The 25,783-nt window shown below is 30.5% G+C and overlaps 1 protein-coding gene across 1 annotated transcript in view; it reads right to left on the minus strand.

Moving 5' to 3' along the window:
• Window positions 1-2,458: 2,458 nt before the first annotated feature.
• Window positions 2,459-25,783, minus strand: part of LOC111677515 (phosphopantothenate--cysteine ligase) — a 24,376-nt gene continuing 1,051 nt past the window's right edge. Inside the window, exons 2-5 of the mRNA XM_046950569.1 lie at window positions 24,568-25,011; window positions 8,419-8,604; window positions 6,827-6,964; window positions 2,459-6,697 (exon numbers count right to left, since the gene is read on the minus strand). Of these exons, the coding sequence (XP_046806525.1) occupies window positions 6,650-6,697; window positions 6,827-6,964; window positions 8,419-8,604; window positions 24,568-25,011 (816 nt within the window). The 3' untranslated portion in view covers window positions 2,459-6,649. The remainder of the gene's footprint in view (window positions 6,698-6,826; window positions 6,965-8,418; window positions 8,605-24,567; window positions 25,012-25,783) is intronic.

Raw genomic sequence — 25,783 nt, forward strand, 5'->3', positions numbered from 1 at the left:
TCAAATCCTTTAAATCTGTTTTATTTCTCAATGTTTAAAGTTAGTTTTGTACAACAGAAAAATAAACATAAAACAAACTTTCTACTATTTGAGTTCTTGTACAAATTTTTGTTAATATTATTTCTACATGACTTTCATTTTGTTGTACAGAGCTTCTTTTTTCTCTTTTAGAATTTTTCATTTTTCAAAAAGACATTAAAAAACAGCTAAAATATTGTTACAAAATAACTACAAGTTCGTGACCTGCTTTAAGTGTTCAACACCATTAAAAAAATATATATACAGAGAACAAATTTATAAAAAAATGCAAAAACTAAATACAAAAAGCTGAAAATATTATTGTGCCATTTAAAAGTGTACAAGTAAGGACAACAAGGGCCCAGGAGGGGATAGAGAGAGAGGCTAACGACAGCACAAAACAGCACAAAACATAAAGAAACCCTAACCTACTAAATGCAAGGACATTTGAGTGTGAGTGTTTTTATTTAAATGAGAATGAATATCCAAGTGAAAGTGTTTGTACAAATGTATTACGATGATGGTTTGTTAAGGATAAAGAGAACAGCGCTAGTAAATGCATTCAACACACTCCCATTTTCTAGACACATTAATACTGTCACTCATACATTCATAACAACGACAACAACAGCAATAATGATGGATGATTGAAAATATTTAAATGCACATAAACAAACACTCACACAAAATAAATACAATGTCATCATCAATAGGGAATAAACGTAGAAAAGGAAACGGAATCAAAACAAAACCACAATAATGCACATTTACCAGGGCAATGAACATTAAAATTTTTTTAAACGCAAGCTTCGAGAGAATCTTAACAATTTTCTATAGAAAATGTGTGACAAATAGTCAGTAATTTTCTTAAACAAATGTGTGACAAATTTTAAATAATAATTTAAAGAAAATATGTAAAAAACTGTCAACAATTTTCTATAGAAAATTTGTGACAAATTGTCAAACGAAAATATGTGACAAATTGTCAACGATTTCTTTATGGGAAATATGTGACAAATTGTCAACAATTTTCTATAGAAAATATGTGACAAATTGTCAACAATTTTCTATAGAATATATGTGACAAATTGTCAACAATTTTCTATAGAAAATATGTGACAAATTGTCAACAACTTTCAATAGAAAATTCTATAAAAAAAATTTATGACAAATTCTTTATAATTTTCTATAGATAATTTGTGACAAATTCTCAATAAGAATTTTCTATTGAAAATTTGTGACATTAATTCTCAATAGTAAATTTATGACAAAATTGTAAATATTTCCTATAAAAAATTTACGACAAAAATTTTGCATTTTAGTATAGAAAATTTGGGATAAAATTTTAACAATTTAAAAAAAAATTGTGTCAAATTTTTAACAATATTCTATAGAAAATTAGTGACAAATTTGCAACAATTTTTATATAACATTTGTGACAAATTCTGGACAGTTTGTTGTACATAACTTATGTTAATGTTCCGACAGTTTTTTATAAAACATTTATAACAATGTTAAGACAATTTTTTTGATAGATAGTATGAGGCAAAGTTTGTGATAGCTTTTTAACAAAATTTTACATAAAATATCTTAAAAAATTGTGTCAAAATCTCAAAAGTAAACTCAGTAAACTTTTTTGTGACAAATCTGCACTATTGTCTTGTAGAATTTTTTTTTTTAATTTTTGTCCAATAATGTGAAGATTCATAAGGTATCAATCGCTTGTTTAAGGATAATAACGCACATTTTACATACAAAATTCCTACAATAAACTATCAATAACTTTATTAAACATTTATGAATATGAGAAAAAGTGTTGAAGTAAACTTTCGAATCCTTTTGCCAGCCAATACAAATAACCTATAGTGAATTGCATTATACATAAACATTTTCAATATCGATGTGGTTGTGTGTGCTCTTGACACACTTCACTTCCAACTTGAACAAATAAAGAGGACATCGTATAGAATAGCGCCAGAATATGAAAGTAAAGTAATAATAACAATAATGATAATGACTTTGAAACACGCAAATTGATTTAAAAATCAATTGGGAAAATAGTTTGTTATTGTTCAGAAGAAAAAAACTCAAGCCAACTGTAGTAAAATTAATAAAAAAAATATAATGAAGTAAGCATATAAATCAGCTGGGACAAAAAATTATAACAACTAAAAAGCTAGACAAGATACAAAAAAAGTTAAAGCATAAAAACATCAAGTAAAATATATATAAAGTAAAATAAATAATGAATAAAAAATATGTAAGTATTTAAAAACACAATTAAAATTAATTAGCATAATGAAAATGTTAAACGTTTAAGAAAATTAAAATAATGACGATGTTAAGGAGCTATGTTTGCATTCCCTTGTTTGTGATACTCACTTTGGGTAAATTTCTTTTCGACAAAAAAAAAATAATATTTATATAAAAATAATTAATGTTCTTTTAGATATTCTGGTAGAATTTTATTTATCATCATTTTTAAGTTAGGCTTGTTTAAGAATTATATTAAGGGGTTCTTAAGAAATATTTAGTACATAAATTGGAAAGTTTATATGTTTGTTTAATAGCACAGTGGGTTTAGTAGTAGTTACATGTTTACAAAATATTATTATATAATATAATAACTACTCTTAGTAGTTGCAAGATATGATATCTATTAAGGGGCTAATAGGTTTTCTTTTTCAAACTGAAATGTTGATTTCTAAGGAACAATAGTAGTAGATATGTCAATTGAAATTTGTTGTTTTTTAACAAAATTTGTAGCCTTATTTAGAAGAGAGATTATGATATAGTTGTTAGTTAGTATATCTGAAGAAATACAGAAGATATCTATAAGATCTAAGAAGATCAAAGCCGTCTTACATATGTATAAGTGTTTCTATCTTAGTCAATCGTTTAGAATCTATTGGTCCCTGTTAGAAGTTGTTATTATAACTTTAAAAATGTTCAGATCATGAAAGTGGCTTCTGTGTAACTAGTTGAGCTTGAGTTATTCTGAAAACTGCAAAAATGGATCAACTCAGATCAGTGTTTTCATTTAGTTAGTTAGTTTTAAAGGAGGATGTACTTATATACATCAAATCCAAAGATATACACCTAGGCCTTTATCGGACCTGTTGTGCGCTCCTTAACCAGTGCCTCAGGTGGGAATCGAACCCATCACCTTCGGTCTACCAGACTAGAACTCTAACCACTAACCTACCGGAGGCCAGTGTTTTTATTTAACATAGAGTTTGGATTCACATAAACAGACAACAGCTTGTTTTTAGTCCATTCTTTAGAATCTAGTGATCGTTGTTAGATCTTATCAGTTATTATTGTATCAATTAGAAACACATCTTTAAAACTGTTTACATCGTGAAAGATGACTATGAGGAGCTATTTGAGCTTGAGTTATTCCGAAAACTGCAATAACAGATCAACATAGATCGGTGTTTTTATTGTCCATTATTTTCAGTTATATTCATTATCATTTGTTTATAAACAACAACAGATAAGCAGACAACAGCATGTCCAGATATCCTTTAGTCCATTGTTTAGAATCTAGTGGTTCCTGTTAGAAGTTATTATTATTTTATTGCTTCAATTAATAACACATCTTTAAAACTGTTCAGATCATGAAAGAGGTTTCTGTGGAACTAATTGTGTTTGAGTTATTCTGAAAACTGCAACAATGGATCAACATAGATCAGTGTTTTCATTGTCCAATATTTTCACTAATATCCATTACCGTTTGTTTATAAACATAACCCTACAAGGAGTATGGTTTTAGATAAGCAGACAACAGCTTGTCCAGATTTTCCTTTGTCTCAGTGGCTCAGACATTCCAATCTTTTTATTCTGATCTTTAAATGCAGTTCTTAAAGAGGCAAAATTCATCAGAATCACTCTTGATCTTTCAGACTTTATGCATTCTTCAGTTGACAAACACGACGACATTAGGGTGAGGAAACTGCGGGTACAGATCTCCTTCATGCAATATTGTCAAGCTGTGAAGAATTCAACATTTAATGTTTACAAGTCCCAGCAATCTGTATTATTCATTGTTATTGTGGGATTTGACAGTCCATTGGCTAATAATTCGAATTCATTCCTGTACGTAGAATCGGCTGTCATGAGAATGTTCATATTTCCACATATTCTTTGTTTTTCAATCCAAGGTGTCACTTTTCAAGAATAAGGAGTTCATTAGGAAATGTCACGAGTAAAAATGGACAAAAAATATTGTTCTTGATTTGAGTTCTTTTAAGGGTTAAGAAATCTGGACTCTCAGCACTTTACGTTTGAGGTGTAAGGCTTGAAACCTTTCGGCCACTTTTCATCGTCATATACTTTGCTTTCCATTAAAGGTTTATATCTTTTCGCGATGCCATTGATTTGTGCATTATGTACGTTGTAGAATCTTAAATAATGTCATGTCTACGAGAAGCTTTAATAAAGTTCTGAGGTCAAGTTACCTTATGAACTCAGTACCATGGCTACGCGGCAAAATGAATGACATTGATTTCATCTGTCAGTGAGGTCAAATTGTTATATTGTGGATTTGATTCCCACTAGAGACCTCGGATAAAAAGCTGACTCCATTTTCGATAGTAGACTAGGTTTATTTCTTCGGATATGCAGTAATATTTCCCTGGTTGTAAAGAATTCATCATTTAATGTCCCAGTTATCTATATTAAAAACTTCTAGTTCAGTAACCATCTTAAATCCTAGTTATTGTTGGATTTAACAGTTCCTTTCCTAATAATTCGAGTCATTCCTGCACGCTACATCGGCTGTAGCTGGAATACTTCTTATTATCCTTATTCACATTCTTTAATGTTTTGTCCAAGCTCTCACTTTTTGAAAAAGGTATTCATTAAGTTCTTTTTAGTTTAGGCTTATAGCCTTACATACACTTTTCTTCGTCCTATTCTTTGCTTTCCTTCCATTTACGATGTAATAGAATCAATGCCGATGACAATCTGTGGTCAAGTGCTAAGGAAAAGTTGCCTGTTGAACTGTAACTAACTGAACTGTTACTTCGGAATTCCTAAGTCTTGTTTTGCTTTTGGACGTCTCTAATGATCTCCCAACACTAAAGGGGGTACCTTCTATAGAACAATACTGTTGCGGATAATGTACAACTGCCACAATCGCCTTTTGGTGCACTAATTGCTTAACATATTTCATTTTCTTGATCTTTCATTCACTTAGCCTTTTAAGACTTTTTGTTTTGTAATATAAAACGACCGATATTCTTAATATCGTCCGAGTCATTTCAGAAATAAAATCCGAAAATAAGACAGACGGAATATTCTATTGCAAGGACTGCCGCATGAATGGTTCAATTAAAGCCTTACTAAGAGGCTTTTTTATTTAGGTTTTAAAAAAATAGAAATTGAACCCGCCTGGAGGCCCAAACTTCTATGGTAGTACAAATTGCTTTCCTAGGTTATGGAAACCATGAATTGCATTGTTTACAACATAACTTTAAGGATCATAGGGAAACTTTATTATGTAATAAAGCCTTTATAGAAAGATTAATTTTCTATCTTAAAAGGTTTAAAACCTGGATTAAGAATTACAGAACTGTTTCCTGGTATTACGTTACGTTCGTTTGGCGTTAATTTCAATTGTTTATTAAATTTCAGAATTTGTTCTAGATTTTCTTTATTTAATTGTTATAGAAACCTTAAAGCAAAAGGGACTAAAATACTAATGGTAGACATTTGGAAAAACTCCTTCAACTAAAATACATGTTTATAAATAACTATATTTTAATATTTCCACCTAATTTTTTTTTTCTACAACAACTTTATGTTAATTTGCTAGACCGATAGAAAATCTAATAATAAATTTAAAATATAACTCTTATAAAAAAGTAACCCACTGTGCTAAATTTATTGTTATTATTATTTTAGTTATTCCTAAACAGTAGTAGCAATAAGTAGTAATAGTGAAAATAAGGGAGAGTTTACTTAAAAAAATAATAAATATTATTTTTTTTCTGTATTTATAAACTACGTAGACTAAACTAAATGCTTATTTCAATAAACTCTTACTTCCTTCCCTTTATATTTTTTGCATTGTTTCACAATTTAATTTTACCCCTTAACACGTAAAATTGTAATAAATATATTAAAATATAAGAACAACAAAAAAAATACATAAATGTATATTAAATAATATTGTTAATAATAATAAAAAAATGAAAACATTACAGAGCTAAGACTTAAAAATAGACGACCCTTTTTTTAGCTTATTTTTTTGTAATTTAACAATTGATAATTATTTTGTAATAAAAATAAAAACCATTGACTAAACTAAACGTAACTAAAAACAATATAAAGAAATAATAAAATTAAAAACAAAAATTTACCTGAATTGTTAAATTTGTCTGCAACATACGTATGTTCTAATTAAATGATGATATAAATTTTTATTATTATTGTTGTTACTGTTATATGATAGTAAAATAGTAATTTGTTGTTGTTTTATTTTTTTTAATTTTTTCTAATCAGTTTAATATCTTCGTCCAATACCTGGTCCTGGATTTAATAAGCGACAAAAATGTGGCGTTGTCACGCGACAATCAGCCTGTATATGATGACGTTGTTGTTGTCGCTGTTGTCGCATTGACATTGGTCATTGGCGAGACATACAAGAATTAATAAATTCACCGTGTTTTTGTACCTAAGTGAAATATAAATTAAAAACAAAAATGAATGTCATTATTGTTGTTTAGAATTTAAACTATTTATTTTTATTAAAGTTTTAGTTTTAAATTAAAAAGTTCTTTTTTTTTTTTTGTTTTTCACTTACCACATCAGCAACAATTGGTTCCTCAATTTCAAGACCTTGTAAAGCTTGTTCTCTACTTAAATGAACTTCATAGGATGTTGTTGGCGTCACAAAAACGACACGATGTTTACGTGTTTGCAAAATATTTGCAATTACCAACTATAATGAAAGTAATACAAAAGAAATAGATAAAATTTATTTACATATATTTTTATATTAAAATAAAATAAATAAATTCTTTAAATTTTTAAAAGTAATTTAATTAAACACTTTATTAATCTATATGCTTAAAACATGTTGAGTGGGAAGGACGGAAGATAGGAAAAATACGGAACACAACACACGTCCTGCTGTGTGTTGTAACAATTTTTGTTTCTTGATTTTATTTGTTTGTTGTTTTTTTTTTTTGTTTATTCCAACATAGAGAATATAAATGCAAACAATTCTATTCCCTTGTATTTGTTTAACAATTTCATTTTAAACACTTGTCATTTGCAGGCAAGGAAGTAGAAATGTAAACCTTTAGTTTGTGGTAGTGTCACATGGATACCATTTCTTCAAATGTGCTACAAGAGTTTTATAATTAGATATTAAATCTGATAATACTTAATATAAACTAATATGCAACGTCCGAAAGAGAAGAGAAAAACTATAACTAACTAACTAACTAACTAACTAACTAACTAACTAACTAACTAACCAACTAAATAACTATTTAACTATCTATCTATCTATCTATCTATCTATCTATCTATCTATCTATCTATCTATCTATCTATCTATCTATCTATCTATCTATCTATCTATCTATCTATCTATCTATCTATCTATCTATCTATCTATCTATCTATCTATCTAAATGTAAGAACAAATAAAATATATCTTCCGCTTTGATATAATTAGCTTTTTTCCACTTCCATAGAAGTGGTAATAAATGTTTTATTGTTTTTTTTTTTTTTTTTGTGAAGTATTTCATTTTTCTGAGATATTGGCCATAAATAAAAAATACTAGTTTCAACGACAGCTATCAGAACTGCTGGAAACATTTAAAACAATCACAGACGCAACCTCTACACTAACTACCATACTCAGACATAGACTTGCACATATATACAACTATTTACTATAAAATATTTGTATAGAATATTAAACATTTAAAGTTGATTTATGATTTTGTTAAATTATTTAAACTTAAAAATGAGGACTTGCCTATAAAAATCTAAAAATAGGCCTAACTTCCCTACCGTTAGCGACATTATGATAATTTAAAAACTTTTATGATCACACAGTCTTGAACCACAATTTTAAACTTCTTTCCAATTTACCGTTCTATAAAATACGCTATTATCCACTCATTCCCGTACATTATTCCAAAAACGGAATAATACGCCATTTTATATTGCAACTATTTTAACATCCGCATGTGGAATTTTAAATTAAACTTGTTACAATTCAAAAATAAACAAACATTTATATGAAATCAAATAAAAACTTGGAAATACAATAACACAAAATCATATAGATAGAACTATAACACTACATTCAAATGTATTACTATTTATTTCCCGGTTTTTTTTTTCGATTTTTTGTAGCATTTTTTATTTTCAACTTACCTTATGTTTATATTTACTCAAACTATCACGAGCTTTTGTAATCAATAAATTTTCATCTGTTTCCAATTTAAATGAAACAACAAATGCATGTGGCACCCAGAGACTGACCAATGGTGCCAACATTTTTGGCACTAATTGTAACGAAATTGTAGGAGCACCTTCACCCGACTGCATTTTGTGAGTGGGCTGGAAAGTTAAAGAAAGAAAAACAAATTATAGTGAAAATATAGTATAAATAACAATAAATAAACAGAATAATTTATTAAATACAATATATGAAAATATACTGCGACAAATAAATGACACATGTCGTATTTAATCTCAGTTCAAATAAATTCTAGTTCAGTTCTAGTTCAGTTCTAGTTCAGTTCCAGTTCAGTTCTAGTTCAGTTCTAGTTCAGTTCTAGTTCAGTTCTAGTTCAGTTCTAGTTCAGTTCTAGTTCAGTTCTAGTTCAGTTCTAGTTCAGTTCTAGTTCAGTTCTAGTTCAGTTCTAGTTCAGATCTAGTTCAGTTCTAGTTCAGTTCTAGTTCAGTTCTAGTTCAGATCTAGTTCAGTTCTAGTTCAGTTCTAGTTCAGTTTTAGTTCAGTTCTATTTCAGTTTCAAATTATTGTTGGATTAAGCATTGCATAGTAAAATTTCTGAACGTTTAAATAATTTTAAGTTATTTTAATGAGAAAAACTATTTAAATTTGTATAAAATCTACTTAAAGACATGAATATTTCAGTAATACAACAAAAAATACCAGATCTGATTTAAATACATTACAATTTAAAATATGCATAAATATTTTCCAAAGCATTTGTAAAATATTTACCATCACATTCGTACAATATTTATATTCTTTCAACTTATGTGTACATTTAAATGAACGTTTGTTAAGGTTTATGTTTTTTCTGTTTTAATAAACACAATAACTACAACATTTATTGTTTGAATGTGGTTTAAACATGGAAAAAATTATTGTTGTTTGGGTGGTTTAAAATAGTTTATTCAAGGATTAGTTTTATTGCAATATTGACGATGTATTGTTATATGTATTTTAGTTTGTTTTTATTGCTTGCTATTAAAACATTTAGTATTTAAAGAAACAAGATGTTTATAATTGGTATTTAATTTTTTATTTTTATTTTTTTTCATGCTAGGTTTTTGGCTATAGTGTGCGTATACTTAATATTTAAATTTTATTTCTTGTATTAAGTATACGTTAGACGCTTGAGTGATTCTTTGTGTAAATATAGATTTTAAATGTCAAAATTATGTATATTGTTAAGAAAAAATCATTATTTAATCTTTTATGGCGAAGGTAAAAAAGACGGAAAATTGTTTTAATAATAATGTAAACTATATTGTAGTTTATGGAATAAACTATATAAGTATATATGAAAATAAATGAAATATTGTATTATAAATCATACAATATTTCATATAATTATAACTAAATTTGGTTGTTTCCAAATAAATTCCCGTATTAACATATTATTAGGAGTTTATGAGAAGTATTTTTGAAATCATCAAACTGAATACAATTATCAAGAAACATCATTTCATTTTCACATTATAAGGAGTGAGATCGAAAAATTCTTAACACACGTTTTTCATTACATTTTTTAACCAAAGTATTATTTGTTTTTTTTTTTTTGATCAAGTTACCTTTGAAAAACATGTCAGTTATTATGTGTAATGTCAATTATATTAATTTTTTTGTTAATCTGATTAAAATGAGTGACCAGAAAAAAGTGCGTACTGAAATTATTAAATATTTTCAACTAAACCCAACTTGGTCTTACAAAAAGTTGGCCAAGCATACAAACTGTTTCAAACTGTTTCCAATGTTATTAAACAGTACCGGGAGAACTTGTCAGTTGATAGAAAACCTGGTTCAGGTAGAAGGAATGGTCCACATGATGTTTCTAAAGCCAAAAAAATAGAACGCATTTTCAAAAGAGCTCCCAACACATCCGGTAGGAAAGCAGCTCGGTTAGCTCAGTGCTCGGACTATTTGGTACGAAAAGTTAAAGCTAATGCAGGTTTAAAAACATACAAGGCTCAAAAAGTTCCTGACAGGAACGCTGCTAAAATTTAGAGGCCAAAAACAGAGCACGGAAATTGAAGTCAAGTTTTATAAAAAAATATTCTTGCTGCATAATGGATGACGAAACGTATGTTCTGGCAGATTTTTCGCAACTTCCAGGTCAAAAGTTTTATGTTGCTGATGCTCGAGGGAATGTTGAAGAAAAGTTTTGGACCCAAAAGCAGTCAAAATTTTCCAGAAAGTTCTTGGTATGGCAAGCAATATGCAGTTGCGGCAAAAGAAGCCAATCATTTGTTGCAACAGGCTCTATAAATACCGAAATTTACATCAAGGAATGTTTACAAAAAAGGCTGCTTCCATTCATAAGACTTCATAATGTGTCCACTTATTTTTGGCCTGACTTGGCATCCTGTCACTTTGGTAAACAAGCCCTTGAGTGGTACAAGAACAATAATGTGGTATTTGTACCAAGAGAGGCAAATCCTCCAAACTGCCCGGAGCTGAAGCCAGTGGAGAGATATTGGGCTCTTGTTAAAAGAGAATTGAAGAGTACAAAAAAGGTGTCCAAAAGTGTGGTAGATTTTAAACGGAGATGGACTACATGTTCGAGCAAAGTGACAGAAAGCACTATAAAAACGTTAATGGAAGGGTTTCCGAAAAGGGTTCAAAATTTCATCACTAGTGATTAAAACTATAAAAAATATATTTTTTTTTTTTTTGTAAATTGTAATAATAATTTGAATCAAATAAAAAAATAAAGCTGTAGGTTTAGTGGTTTTTTATAAACATATATGTATGTTAAGAATTTTTGATCTCACTCCTTACTTAAAAGATTTAAATAATAATTCAAAAGTAACTGTGGAAAAATAAAATGTGTGTATTAAAAATGCTTTAAACTAGAGGAACCAAAAGTTTACACATAAACTAATTTTGTTTCATCAAGTTCTGTTTAAGTCCTAGTTCTGTTCTAGTTCTGTTCTAGTGATGTTCGAGTTCTGTTCTAGTTCTGTTCTAGTTCTGTTCTAGTTCTGTTCTAGTTCTGTTCTAGTTCTGTTCTAGTTCTGTTCTAGTTCTGTTCTAGTTCTGTTCTAGTTCTGTTCTAGTTCTGTTCTAGTTCTGTTCTAGTTCTGTTCTAGTTCTGTTCTAGTTCTGTTCTAGTTCTGTTCTAGTTCTGTTCTAGTTCTGTTCTAGTTCTGTTCTAGTTCTGTTCTAGTTCTGTTCTAGTTCTGTTCTTGTTCTTGTTCTGTTCTAGTTCTGTTCTAGTTCTGTTCTAGTTCTGTTCTAGTTCTGTTCTGTTCTAGTTCTGTTCTAGTTCTGTTCTAGTTCTGTTCTAGTTCTGTTCTAGTTCTGTTCTAGTTCTGTTCTAGTTCTGTTCTAGTTCTGTTCTAGTTCTAGTTCTGTTCTAGTTCTGTTCTAGTTCTGTTCTAGTTCTGTTCTAGTTCTGTTCTAGTTCTGTTCTAGTTCTGTTCTAGTTCTGTTCTAGTTCTGTTCTAGTTCTGTTCTAGTTCTGTTCTACTTCTAGTTCTGTTCTAGTTCTGTTCTAGTTCTGTTCTAGTTCTGTTCTAGTTCTGTTCTAGTTCTGTTCTAGTTCTGTTCTATTTCTGTTCTAGTTCTGTTCTAGTTCTGTTCTAGTTCTGTTCTAGTTCTGTTCTAGTTCTGTTCTAGTTCTGTTCTAGTTCTGTTCTAGTTCTGTTCTAGTTCTGTTCTAGTTCTGTTCTAGTTCTGTTCTAGTTCTGTTCTAGTTCTGTTCTAGTTCTGTTCTAGTTCTGTTCTAGTTCTGTTCTAGTTCTGTTCTAGTTCTGTTCTAGTTCTGTTCTAGTTCTGTTCTAGTTCTGTTCTAGTTCTGTTCTAGTTCTGTTCTAGTTCTGTTCTAGTTCTGTTCTAGTTCTGTTCTAGTTCTGTTCTAGTTCTGTTCTAGTTCTGTTCTAGTTCTGTTCTAGTTCTGTTCTAGTTCTGTTCTAGTTCTGTTCTAGTTCTGTTCTAGTTCTGTTCTAGTTCTGTTCTAGTTCTGTTCTAGTTCTGTTCTAGTTCTGTTCTAGTTCTGTTCTAGTTCTGTTCTAGTTCTGTTCTAGTTCTGTTCTAGTTCTGTTCTAGTTCTTTTCTAGTTCTGTTCTAGTTCTGTTCTAGTTCTGTTCTAGTTTGTTCTAGTTCTGTTCTAGTTCTGTTCTAGTTCTGTTCTAGTTCTGTTCTAGTTCTGTTCTAGTTCTGTTCTAGTTCTGTTCTAGTTCTGTTCTAGTTCTGTTCTAGTTCTGTTCTAGTTCTGTTCTAGTTCTGTTCTAGTTCTGTTCTAGTTCTGTTCTAGTTCTGTTCTAGTTCTGTTCTAGTTCTGTTCTAGTTCTGTTCTAGTTCTGTTCTAGTTCTGTTCTAGTTCTGTTCTAGTTCTGTTCTAGTTCTGTTCTAGTTCTGTTCTAGTTCTGTTCTAGTTCTGTTCTAGTTCTGTTCTAGTTCTGTTCTAGTTCTGTTCTAGTTCTGTTCTAGTTCTGTTCTAGTTCTTTTCTAGTTCTGTTCTAGTTCTGTTCTAGTTCTGTTCTAGTTCTGTTCTAGTTCTGTTCTAGTTCTGTTCTAGTTCTGTTCTAGTTCTGTTCTAGTTCTGTTCTAGTTCTGTTCTAGTTCTGTTCTAGTTCTGTTCTAGTTCTGTTCTAGTTCTGTTCTAGTTCTGTTCTAGTTCTGTTCTAGTTCTGTTCTAGTTCTGTTCTAGTTCTGTTCTAGTTCTGTTCTAGTTCTGTTCTAGTTCTGTTCTATTTTGTTCTAGTTCTGTTCTAGTTCTGTTCTAGTTCTGTTCTAGTTCTGTTCTAGTTCTGTTCTAGTTCTGTTCTAGTTCTGTTCTAGTTCTGTTCTAGTTCTGTTCTAGTTCTGTTCTAGTTCTGTTCTAGTTCTGTTCTAGTTCTGTTCTAGTTCTGTTCTAGTTCTGTTCTAGTTCTGTTCTAGTTCTGTTCTAGTTCTGTTCTAGTTCTGTTCTAGTTCTGTTCTAGTTCTGTTCTAGTTCTGTTCTAGTTCTGTTCTAGTTCTGTTTTAGTTCTGTTCTAGTTTGTTCTAGTTCTGTTCTAGTTCTGTTCTAGTTCTGTTCTAGTTCTGTTCTAGTTTGTTCAGTTCTGTTCTAGTTCTGTTCTAGTTCTGTTTTAGTTCTGTTCTAGTTCTGTTCTAGTTCTGTTCTAATCTATTCTAATTTTTGTTAATTTTAAGTTTTAACGTGTTTCTAACCCACCGGATGTAAATATTATTAGTTTCCCTGCTTTTACAAATTTTTACTTAACTTTATTTAATTTGGATTTTAAAATCTTGCAAATTTCTAAAATCATCATTGATTTAATCTATTACTTTACTTCTTATTTTTATTTTCTGTTAAAAAATTATTTTCAACACGAAAAAATTTAAACACACGCCCTGAAGAGAAAATTATTTCCAATGGTTATTGACAATTTAATAAAAGAATATTGACAACAGTCTATCTTGTTTGTGTGTTCAGCTGTCGTTACATGTCTATCATTTCATATTTGGTAAATTATTACTTCGAAGAATTGTCCAAGATGATAATGAGAATTGAAAAAATTTAATAAAATAAAGTCTATTTTATTTTAAATGATTATTGCAATGAAACAGACAAGATAGAAGGAATAAAATGAAAACTGACAGACTTGAGCAGACTCATTATGATATTTGTTCTTGTTTTTTTAATGTACATACAAGTTGACATTATTATAATTCTAACTTATAAGTTGTATGTATAGAAAAAATAATAGAATTACACTTTCAAAGTTTGTCATATTAGATGAATGGAATACTTTAAAAATAACACAGAGGTTTTCACTTTTTTATACATTTGAGAAAGATTTACTCCTAACTTGTTTGTTATTTATTTTTTGTTTAATATTGTTCTAAAGTTTATATTCGATTTGAGTTTGATGCAAAACAAAAAAACTTTATTGACGTTTCTTTCCATGTCAGAATATTTAAATAATTGAATAGATTTAAAGTTAGTTGAACTCTTGCTGGAAAAGGGATGTCAAACAACTGTAACAAAATAAAAAAAAATAAACTAAATTTATACACAAAATTTTGTTACAGCTGTTACAGTTGAACTTAATCAATATTTTCTTATTTTCTTAGAACTAAAATCTCATGAGACGCATTACAAAAAAACGTAATTGTGCGTCACAGAATTCTGTAGAAATTAAAAATAATGTTGTTCTTGAAATAAATTACTTCTTTATACATTTATATATAAAATAGACTAAAAAGAGTGTAAAAAGTTTTCTCTAACAAAATTTGTTGCTGTTTTCAAACAAAAAAGATTATTAAACAAAATCTGATAAAATCCAATGAAATACAAATGTAGTAGTCAGTTTTTTAATTTAACTGAACAAGAACTGAACTAGAACAGAACTAGAACTGAACTAGAACTGAACTAGAACTGAACTATAACTGAACTAAAACTGAACTAGAACTGAACTAGAACTAAACTAGAACTAAACTAGAACTAAACTAGAACTTAACTAGAACTGAACTAGAACTGAACTAGAACTGAACTAGAACTGAACTAGAACTGAACTAGAACTGAACTAGAACTGAACTAGAACTGAACTAGAACTAAACTAGAACTGAATTAGAACTGAACTAGAACTGAACTAGAACTGAACTAGAACTGAACTAGAACTGAACTAGAACTGAACTAGAACTGAACTAGAACTGAACTAGAACTGAACTAGAACTGAACTAGAACTGAACTAGAACTGAACTAGAACTGAACTAGAACTGAACTAGAACTGAACTAGAACTGAACTAGAACTGAACTAGAACTGAACTAGAACTGAACTAGAACTGAACTAGAACTGAACTAGAACTGAACTAGAACTGAACTAGAACTGAACTAGAACTGAACTAGAACTGAACTAGAACTGAACTAGAACTGAACTAGAACTGAACTAGAACTGAACTAGAACTGAACTAGAACTGAACTAGAACTGAACTAGAACTGAACTAGAACTGAACTAGAACTGAACTAGAACTGAACTAGAACTGAACTAGAACTGAACTAGAACTGAACTAGAACTGAACTAGAACTGAACTAGAACTGAACTAGAACTGAACTAGAACTGAACTAGAACTGAACTAGAACTGAACTAGAACTGAACTAGAACTGAACTAGAACTGAACTAGAACTGAACTAGAACTGAACTAGAACTGAACTAGAACTGAACTAGAACTGAACTAGAACTTAACTAGAACTGAACTAGAACTGAACTAGAACTGAACTAGAACTAAACTAGAACTGAACCAAAACTGAACTAGAACTGACCAAGAACTATACTAGAACTGATGTTAAATAGATCTGAACAGAAATGTAATTTACAATAAAAACAGCTGATCTGTTTCCCTACGTCAATATAATTTAATATGTGTATATACATTCATGCAACAACAGCTAACCCAATTTAAATTAATCCCATTATGTAAAGGGCTTTATAGCTCTTTAAAAGAAATTTTATGAAATGATTTATATTTTTTCATATAAGGACACACAAACATATGAAGGTAGAAGAAAAAAACTCATTGTAATCCCAAAACGATTAAAGTTATTAAATAATAAATTTTATGACATTACAAATGACACACCTCTTTATAACACCAAACACAATGGAAAGAAATTGGAATAAATATTAACAATAAGGTTAACAGTTTTAGGAGTCAATGTATCGTTTTTAACTGAATTTTTCTTATAGTAAGCTGTCATATTAGTGCTGTCTACTAATCTAAAGAGTGTTGATTTTATTACTGTCTCTCTACGAAAACTAAATTTTAAGTTATCTTATGAAAAGTCGGTTGTCAAATGTTCCTTGTATAATCTTATTTAAAAAGAATTAAGCACAATGCTTTACAAATCTTAAAAATTAATAATAGATACAGTCACTCCGAACTACAGGGCTCTATTAAATACATAACAGACATACAAAAATGTAAGTATTCAACGTGTACAAGATTATTTGTGTTAAAGGAAAAAGAACAAATATTTATAAACAAATATACAAACATCGTTATACCACCTTTCAACAGTAAATACCAACACATACCAATGTAAATAAATAACTCATAAAGAATGAAAGAAAACAACAAAAATAAAATATATTACCAAATAAATAAAATATTCAAATTTCAAAAATTCACCTTTCAAATTAAAGTCCTTAAAATACATTTTACAAAACACTCAAACACACACACATATTTCATCACAACAATTTTTGCAGTTATGCACGCTCTCACACACACATTTAGTTTGTACTCCTACTCACACACAGTCTCTTTGGAGAAACAAAATCCTTATCCTTTATACCAATTACGTGCAAAGTTCATAATAAATGAAAATGGTAGGGAGTTGAAGTGGTGTTGGGGGAGTGAAAGTGAACAAATAATTTATATTGAATCAAGAATCATGGGAGAGTTCATAGAGGGAACCCTTAAAAACATGTGTAGAGTATTAAATTTCTACTAAATAAAAAAAGGAAGAAATAGACTTATGTACGAATATAAAAAACATTTTGTAATTTGATTGTGTCCATTATGGAAAAGAAAGAAAGTTAAATAGAAACCATAATTGTTCAACATTGATGTTATTATTGAAAATTTTTTAATTAAATGGTGATTAGAAGCAAAAGCAGTTACGCTTGTTTTGTAGATTTGTTTCCCGGACTCGGAACTACATATTGTTATTGCAATCCGGGGAAAAGATGTTGTACCAATACTTTTAGTTTACCAGGACTGTAAACTGGTGAAGTCAAATGTATTATCGGCCTTTCCTGGGAATTATTTGACAAGGCGTCGATTCAGGGAGTCTTATAACCTGGTACCGCGGGAACTTTATATTGTTTCGTTTACCTCGGAGTACACGCGGTGGCTGTGGTTTAACCCTACTCTCAGGGAAAGTGAATGTTTGTTGCAAGACTGATACTCGGTAAAGTTTCAAACAAAGCAGTGACTGTCGGACTAAGCGTTGGAGTTGAGTTGTTGAGTTTTTGTCAATTGTCTATAAAACGAGACGGTGATGGATGTAAGTAATCTGGTACAAGTATGACAAGTGGTGCTACCCGTACCTCTAGTTTACAGGACTATAAACTGGTGAAGTATTCTCGGTCTTTCCTGAGAATTATTCGACCAGGCGTTATTCGACAAGACTTGCTACCAATATTCTCGGCCTTTCCTAGGAATTTTTTGATTGGGCGTCGATTCAAGGAGTCTTATAACCTGGTACCACGGGGACTGGTTAACCACAAGGCCGACTTTATATTGATTCTTTTACCCAAAAAGGATCGGTGGTGATTTGCCTAATACGCTTACCCTAAAGGTATAATAGGCTTAGGTTTCCACGTAAAGCTCTTCGACTTCTTGTTCCAAAAAGAAGTCTTTGTTCACTTTATATATTAAAGAAAGGCAAACAAAAAGCTAATCCAAAGGAGTCAATAAACCTTTTCACTTATGTTTGTTTCTTAAGTGTATAATCTCTAGATTACTTATGCACCGTAAAGTGACAACATTTGCTTGTCGTAAAAGACAGGCAATTACGTTATTCTACATATTTCAAAGTGGGAATTATCATAGTCAATTTATGCCAACAAATATTTTCCTTCATGTTTATCTTCACTCTCGTTGACAAAGAGTTAATTCGGTGGAAGTAATACGGATAGGACCTCATAATCAGACATTTATAACGATGATATTAAATGAACAAGGTATAAACCCTTCCCTAGCTAATGCTCGTTATCAAACCTAGAAAGTGGCTAGCACCACTGTTGAGAGATATAATTGCTTATAAACTTTTTATTTAAAGAAACATTTCTAATTAATTAACACTTACTGTATTCTGTTTTGCTATTTATTCAGCTGACATATCTAAGCTTCAGTTTGAGCTCATAACAGAGAGAGAGAAAACGGCAAAAAAAAATTCAATTACAACCTAGAAAATTTAATTTTCATGCATGTCCTAAAACGAAGACACATGACTAACTTTCTTGTCGTCTTAATAAAGATGACAAATGGAAATTGTCTTGGAAATTTGGGAGAAACATAAATTCCCCACGTATTTACACTGCTAAATACACACATACATGCATATATGCTGTGTGTTTATAAATGCCCAACATGAAAAGTTAATATTAAGGCTCGAAAACTTTTATCTCATGAAATTTAAAGTTTGGAAATAAACAATCAAAATTATATAGAGTTCATGAGTGAAAGACTCGCTTTGTTCTTCCACAAAAGGACGTGTAGGTTCTGGTATCTTCTGTGAAGAAGTTACAATAATTATATCTCATCCTTTTTCCAATAAGTGTAGTATTTTTTATTCTGAAGTATTGGCGATAATGCCAGACTGTAGGATACTTTACAATCTAAATACATGTGGTAATATGGGAATTTTTGACGACAGTCGGGCGACACTTCTTTTGTAAACTCATACACTAGCACTTCCTTACTGGTCAGACAATGCAAAAAGGATCCCCGCGCATAAGAACTATTATGAAAACAAGTAGGAATGTATAGTCAGGCATAGCCGACCATATAATACCCTACACCATGAGTATATTTTTTAAAATTTTTACTTTTTATATATATGGGGGCCGGGGTCAAATAAGGTCTGATCCTAACGAAAATCTACAAAGTCATTTATACTTATATAAAACTTATTTGTGCCAATTTTTAGAGAGATAATAGAATATTTAACGTAATTATGGCATAAAAAGTTCAAATCGGGAGGTACGGTTGTGTGGGCGCTAGGTGAAATAATGGACCGATTTCAACCATTTTCAATAGGCTTCGTCACTGTGCCAAAAAACATGCTTGGTCCAAATTTCATCAAATTAACTTGAAAATTGCGGCCTGTACCTTAATCGACTCAAAAAATCGATCTGTATACTTTAAGGTGGGTATAGGACCAATATTTTTGTATGTTACAAACATCAGCACAAACTTCTAATACCTTCCCCACTATAGTGGTGTAGGGTATAATAAACAGGCAGATGTCCTTGCCAGAACGGGATCTGCTCTTAATATATCCAACTTAGTTTCAGTAGCAACTCCGTTGGGGTTTATCAAAAACATTATCCTTACATTCAGAAGTATAAAAATAGATGGAATAACCTAGGTTCATGTATAGGGTCCAAGTTATTATGGACCCGAAGTAGACGGGATATATTGAGGTTGATAGCAGTAATAACGGTACCCTGAGTGCAAGTTGGCTACTACTCCTCTTCAATGAGTTCTGTCGCAGTTGCAAAGAAAAAAGGACACAATTTTTAATCTTCTCTGTGAGTTTTTGGCAGTCATTTCATATCCAATCTTGGTGAGATATCTGGGTCTGAACTTAATGATTCAAATTTCTTAAGGCTACAGGCTGGATCTAAACACATTTCAAAACAATACATATATCATCTAGCAATTGGAGTGGACCTGTCAAAACGCATTTTCTTCAAATCTAATTTACTGTTCACGTAAAACGAACTATCAAGAAAACCAACCTACCAAATCATACATTTAACTTTTATTAAATTTTCCTTAAATAACAAACAAAGAGTTTTCCAATGAAAAATCTTGGTTTGCAAAACCCCTTTTGTGGTTTCCACTTAATTCCCGAAAGAATTATAAAACTTAATGAAAATAAATACTAAAGAAGCATTGAGAATAAATGCATCTTTTGTTGCGTTGATAACCTGCAAAGAAAGCAACCAAACCCTGCTTATATTCCAAGAATAAATATAGAAAATTAAATTTAAACTAAAAGTGCAAATGGAAGTGTAAATAAGAAAAGGAAATAATAATAATAAAGAAAACAAAACTGTTATAGTCACAAATTATGCAAATCAAATTATATGATGACATCGTTAAGGATTCTGTAAAACATGAAGTGACAATGACAACACAACCAATTCAACAACAATTTATGTGTAAAATGAATTTGTTAAAATGACTGAGAGACAAAACAGAACGACCGACAGTCAGTCAGACACAGTTATCTCCAGTATGACATGTTAGGCCGTTAGGCTGAGTTTACTCCAACACTAAAACTCAGTAGATGTTTTTTTTTTACTTATTTGTTCATGACTTTCTCAGCAACGGCAAAGAACAACCATCATTCAGTCGTAACCTCATCCATAGTAACAAAAAGTTGTATGGCAATGAGCTTGGTTGGTGATAATGAAGATGATGGTGATGATTGAGTTAAAGATGATGAACCTTAATTCGTATTTCTGTTCTTGGCACAAACTACTTATACTTGGAATCATTCACTAAACCGTACCACACACACACCATATAGCATTTTAGTGACACTGCCACCACCACTAATGTCAATGTCAAGTTACACAGAGTCGGTTTCTTTGTTCTTTCTTTTCTCTTCGTATATTTACATTTTTTTTACTTTATTACTGTTATAATGTTGTAGGTTTCTTTTCAACCCCTCCCCCTTTTCTCCTTTATATTTATTTAAAATATAGAAAGTTATGTTTGTTGTTGGATTTAAAACGGATGATAAAATTAAAACTCAAGGAAGTATTTGACAATGAAGAGAACTTGTAAACGTCAGTACGTAAACACCATCCATGTTCAAACAGATGTATGCAGTTTATTTCATGTTTTTCTACTCCTTTTTTTGTGCCATTTCCGTTTAGTCGAGTTCATTTTAAATTTATTTTTATAAAATTCAATGTCATCTGGCGTAAAATGTTGTTTGTTGGCATACAGCCTCCTATAGCTTAAGGCGCCTTCACCTAAAGATTTACTCATCGTTAGTAGGGTTGATGATGACGACAATAATAAAAATAAAATAATAATTTCAAATTTACGGAAATTCAAGGGGAAAATAATATTAACCATAGAAATTTACTAAAAACGACAGTGTTTCCTTTTTTTAGTTTCAACTTTTTCTTATAAATTTGTACTCGTTTTTCTTTAACTCTTTCACGTATACGGGACACCGGTGTCCCAAGTTTTTTTGTTTTAATTTTTCTCGATATTGAGCGTAATTTTGTGTACACAGCTACAGTAAATGATTATTTCTAAAGAAAAATAAGTTATTTTTTTAGAATTTAATGCCAACATATGCTAAAAGGGATAATATCCTGCGATATCCTTCGAAAACACTTTTTCCATTTTTCATCAAAAATGATCGATATACGTCAAAATAAAGTGTCATATGCATAAAAAGTTCAGCTGTTTAGTTTTGTACGTGAAAGGTTTAATAGACTGTCGACTGTGTAAATAATCAGCAATGTGGAAAAAGTGGCTAATTAAAAAAAGGAACTTAACTGACAATAGAAATGGAAATAAAATCAAATGGTACATGTTAAAGATAAAGAAATTCAAATAATAGATGTAAAAACTAACTAAGCGAAAAATTCCTACAAATATTTATATACTTATAATAAGATTTTTTTAAATCAGTGTTGCCCATACACATTACACATTCATTTAACCCAAAATAAAGCTGTACTAATAAAATGACTGCAAACTAAAAAGTATATTCTAACTGTCAAATTGATATTATGGATTTTGACAGACAGCGTACATTAAAGTTCATATATAAAAACTATCAGCTGTGCTCTCTCATTCACCTACATATTCTTGCCTATCTCGCGTGATAGGAAATCGAGATTTTGGCCAACATTGTTTTAAATAGATGTTCAAAGTTCAAAAATTTCTTAAAGTTAGGTTTGAATGCTTTATATTTAAAATAACAGTTTATGTATGAAACGACGATACATCCCTGACATGCCAAAACCATAGACAGACATCTATAGTTGAAGGCGCTGTGTTCTTTAGCAGGTTTAGTGGATTATCTCGGAAACTGGTACGACTATAATCTTCAAACATAGTATGAACAACATTGATACATAAATGGAAACTCAGGGAAAATGGGCGAATAGTAGGTTTGGCACAACCCTTGTCTATTTTACCTAGCCAATACCAAATGATGCAAATTTGAAAACTGCACTTCCCAAATTTTGTACAATAAACTTTAGTATCAAAATCAAAATTTTGTGCAATAAGAGGGGCGGATAAGAAATAGTGGCGTGTCCCCTTTTAAAGTAAGTACAAATATTCGTATATTCGGGAAACTATAAAATTTGAAATTCTCAATTTTCGAACTGAATATTAAGACAAGTGTGAGGGGTCTAGAAATAGGGGCGTAGAACGAGGAAACTATTAGAGCTGGAATGCTTAAAATTTGGCACAAACAATATTAACTTTTGTGCTAAAATTTGCCTAATAGATTGGCGAAAGAATCCTTACATTTTGCACGAACATCTCTGAAATACAAGTGAACAATTTGCGCTAAAATAACCGGACTTGGAATCGGAACATGTTACCTCTCATATGAATTAAATTTGTACATCTAGAAAAATATAGGAACTAAAATCCTTAAATATTTTACGTGTTGCAGGGGACACGTTACCTACCATATATAAAAATATAAGAAATCTAAAGGAACATTTGGAAAAAAATGGGTAAACTTTCAATAGCGGGCATTGCATCTCCCATATATAAATTAAACACTGGTTTTTACTTTATCAATTCTGCAATATTCTATATTGTAGAATTGAATATAGATTATAGATATCGGAGTCGATTTAGCCTTGTCCGTCTGAAATTCTGAAATTTTCTAAGGACCTCAGATATCTTTGGTATCTCTGTCTACAATAATTCTATCTGACATGCTTTTGAGAACTTTTCTATTTAAAATCAGCAAAATCGGTTAGTCAATAAGATTCATACAAGCAAAAATCTGAGAAAAATCTGAAAATTTCGTCGAAAATTAAGGATTTTTACATGCAGACGTATAAAAACAACAATAACGTTCAGATTGTAGATTGTAGATAGACAAGTAGATTTTGGGTCATATGAAAGTTATTTATGTTGAATTTCGTCGTTATATTCGTACATGTTAAACAGTCTGCTTTAGTTGTATGGTAGCTAGGTGAAAACATCGGCTGATATTACCCATTTTCTATACCAAATAAAATGCAGCAAAGTAGAAAATTTATGCAAAACTTCAGCTCTCTAGTTCAGACCCTATTGTGCTTTCAACAGACAGACAGACGGACGGACATGGCTAGACGGTCTTAGAGGGGACTCATAACATATATACTTTTGCGGATTTATAATTAATATTTGGATGTGTTACAAAAGCAATAGAACTGATTCCTTACATGTTACGAGACGACTTTTATATCAATTCTTATCCTTTTTAGATATAATTATGATTTTTATAGTTAATATCATTAAGAGAAATCTCAGATAGTGCTTTTTAACATAGAACTATTTAATATTTTTAAACAATAAGCATTCACTTAACAAATATTCATAAACAAAAAAAAGGGTTATTGAATGAAAATCTATAAATCAATATGAAAACAATCAAAACCACAACGTTAAAAAACAGGTATTTAAAAAGAAAACAAAAAACAAAAAACTTTGTGGGAGGCGGAAAACCGCTATCAATTATGTGAATCGCATGCAAATACATGCATATACCAACTGAAATACGTATATACGAAAACATCCTCCTAAACCGACAACAAAAAGAAAACTTATCAAAGCTGTATAGAAAAAAAAAACGGTAAAAGTTTTTATACAAAAATTTAAATCCGGCAACAGCAATATTGCATAAAGATTTAATCACAAACACACACTTATATATTCTGATGCTAACAAAACCCTGCAGTTCGGGAAGAATCTTTTAAACTTATTAAATAATCAAATTACAATGATTTAAAGTAACCGCAAATAAGATTACTTACTAACAGTGATTTACTGAGATTGATTACCCGCTAGATTACTTGAGAACATAAAGGTGGTCATTGGCTTTTTCAACATAAGTCTTACAATTCCATAAAACAATCAATATGACATTAAATAAAACAAAAATGGTAAGACCGATGCACTGTCTCCTTCTAAAACTGCTGGGTATACATACCAACATGCAAACCCAAGCTTTAAGTGAATTATAACAACAACTACTACTCAATGTTTATTCATATTGTTGTTTTCATCCCTCAACATATTGATAAACCATTAAAAACCGGCAAAAAAAGAACAAACAAACAAACAAATCATATACAACGTCTACTCACCATCATATCTTGGGGAATGTAAAAATCCGATACTGCTGCTGCCAAATACAAGACCGCTCTCTCCTCAAATGCTGCCAAACATTCGCAGGCAGCACGCAACAGCCACATATAGTCGACGACACTGGTAAAGCTGACATACAAAATCATTTGTGATTCACGTGCCTGTTTATATTTGGCCAAGATGGGCGCAAATACATCTACGGAATCGGGTTTAACCGTAATTGAGGTACTTTGGCCATTATCAGTGATATCGAGCATATCGAAAAATTGTTGCCCCGTAAAGTGACGTGTAAAGGGTTCGAGGGACTTTTGGCGATGCATAAAGATCACGGCATAATTGTGATCGAGGAAATATTCGGCTGAGGAGGAGCCACGTGTACCGGCACTAAAATTATCAACAAAACGTACGGTATTGTGCTCTAATGGGACGGTTGTACCACCTGACTGCAATTGTAACAGAAAAAATACAATAAATTTATTATAATCTATTTTGCTTAAAAAACCCTTAAATATAAATGAAAATTAAATGTGTTTTTTTTATTTGCCATGAAATAATTTGAGTTGGTTTTTTTAAAAATGTTTATAAAATGTTGCCATGACCAGTTGTGCCCTTTGGGCCATATGATTATTATTTGCATTTTTTAAATTGTTTTCTTTTTTTCTCTTTTTATAAAATTTGAGAAGTTGGGGTCGTATAATTTATATTTATTACAAACAAATTTTCAATTTGCAACACTTATACGCCATCGTACCATATGCCGACAAAATATAATAAATAGTAACAATCAAATTATTATATTTGACCATGATTATAATTTAAACTAATTTTCACACTATATTATATACACAGCAGCTAAGGTCAACTTTATAAAATTAATTTGTTTCATTTTTCTGTCTAGTGCTTTTATTGGCCAAAATTATGATAGACGAGATTGTTCATTGCATACTGTTATGGATAGACGCAATAAATTAAAATATCTTAGAGTTTCTTACTACATACTAGAAAAATAGGATGACTTCATAATAAATTTCTAAGGTTTAAGTTATGAACTTTACCCTCAAAAGAAAACAATCACTTTTGGTTACAACTCTATTCCAGTTCTGTTCCAGTTTAGTTCTAGTTCTGTTCTAGTTCTGTTCTAGTTCTGTTCTAGTTCTGTTCTAGTTCTGTTCTAGTTCTGTTCTAGTTCTGTTCTAGTTCTGTTCTAGTTCTGTT

Source organism: Lucilia cuprina, chromosome 4, assembly GCF_022045245.1.
Source record: "Lucilia cuprina isolate Lc7/37 chromosome 4, ASM2204524v1, whole genome shotgun sequence".
NCBI classification, from domain to species: domain Eukaryota; kingdom Metazoa; phylum Arthropoda; class Insecta; order Diptera; family Calliphoridae; genus Lucilia; species Lucilia cuprina.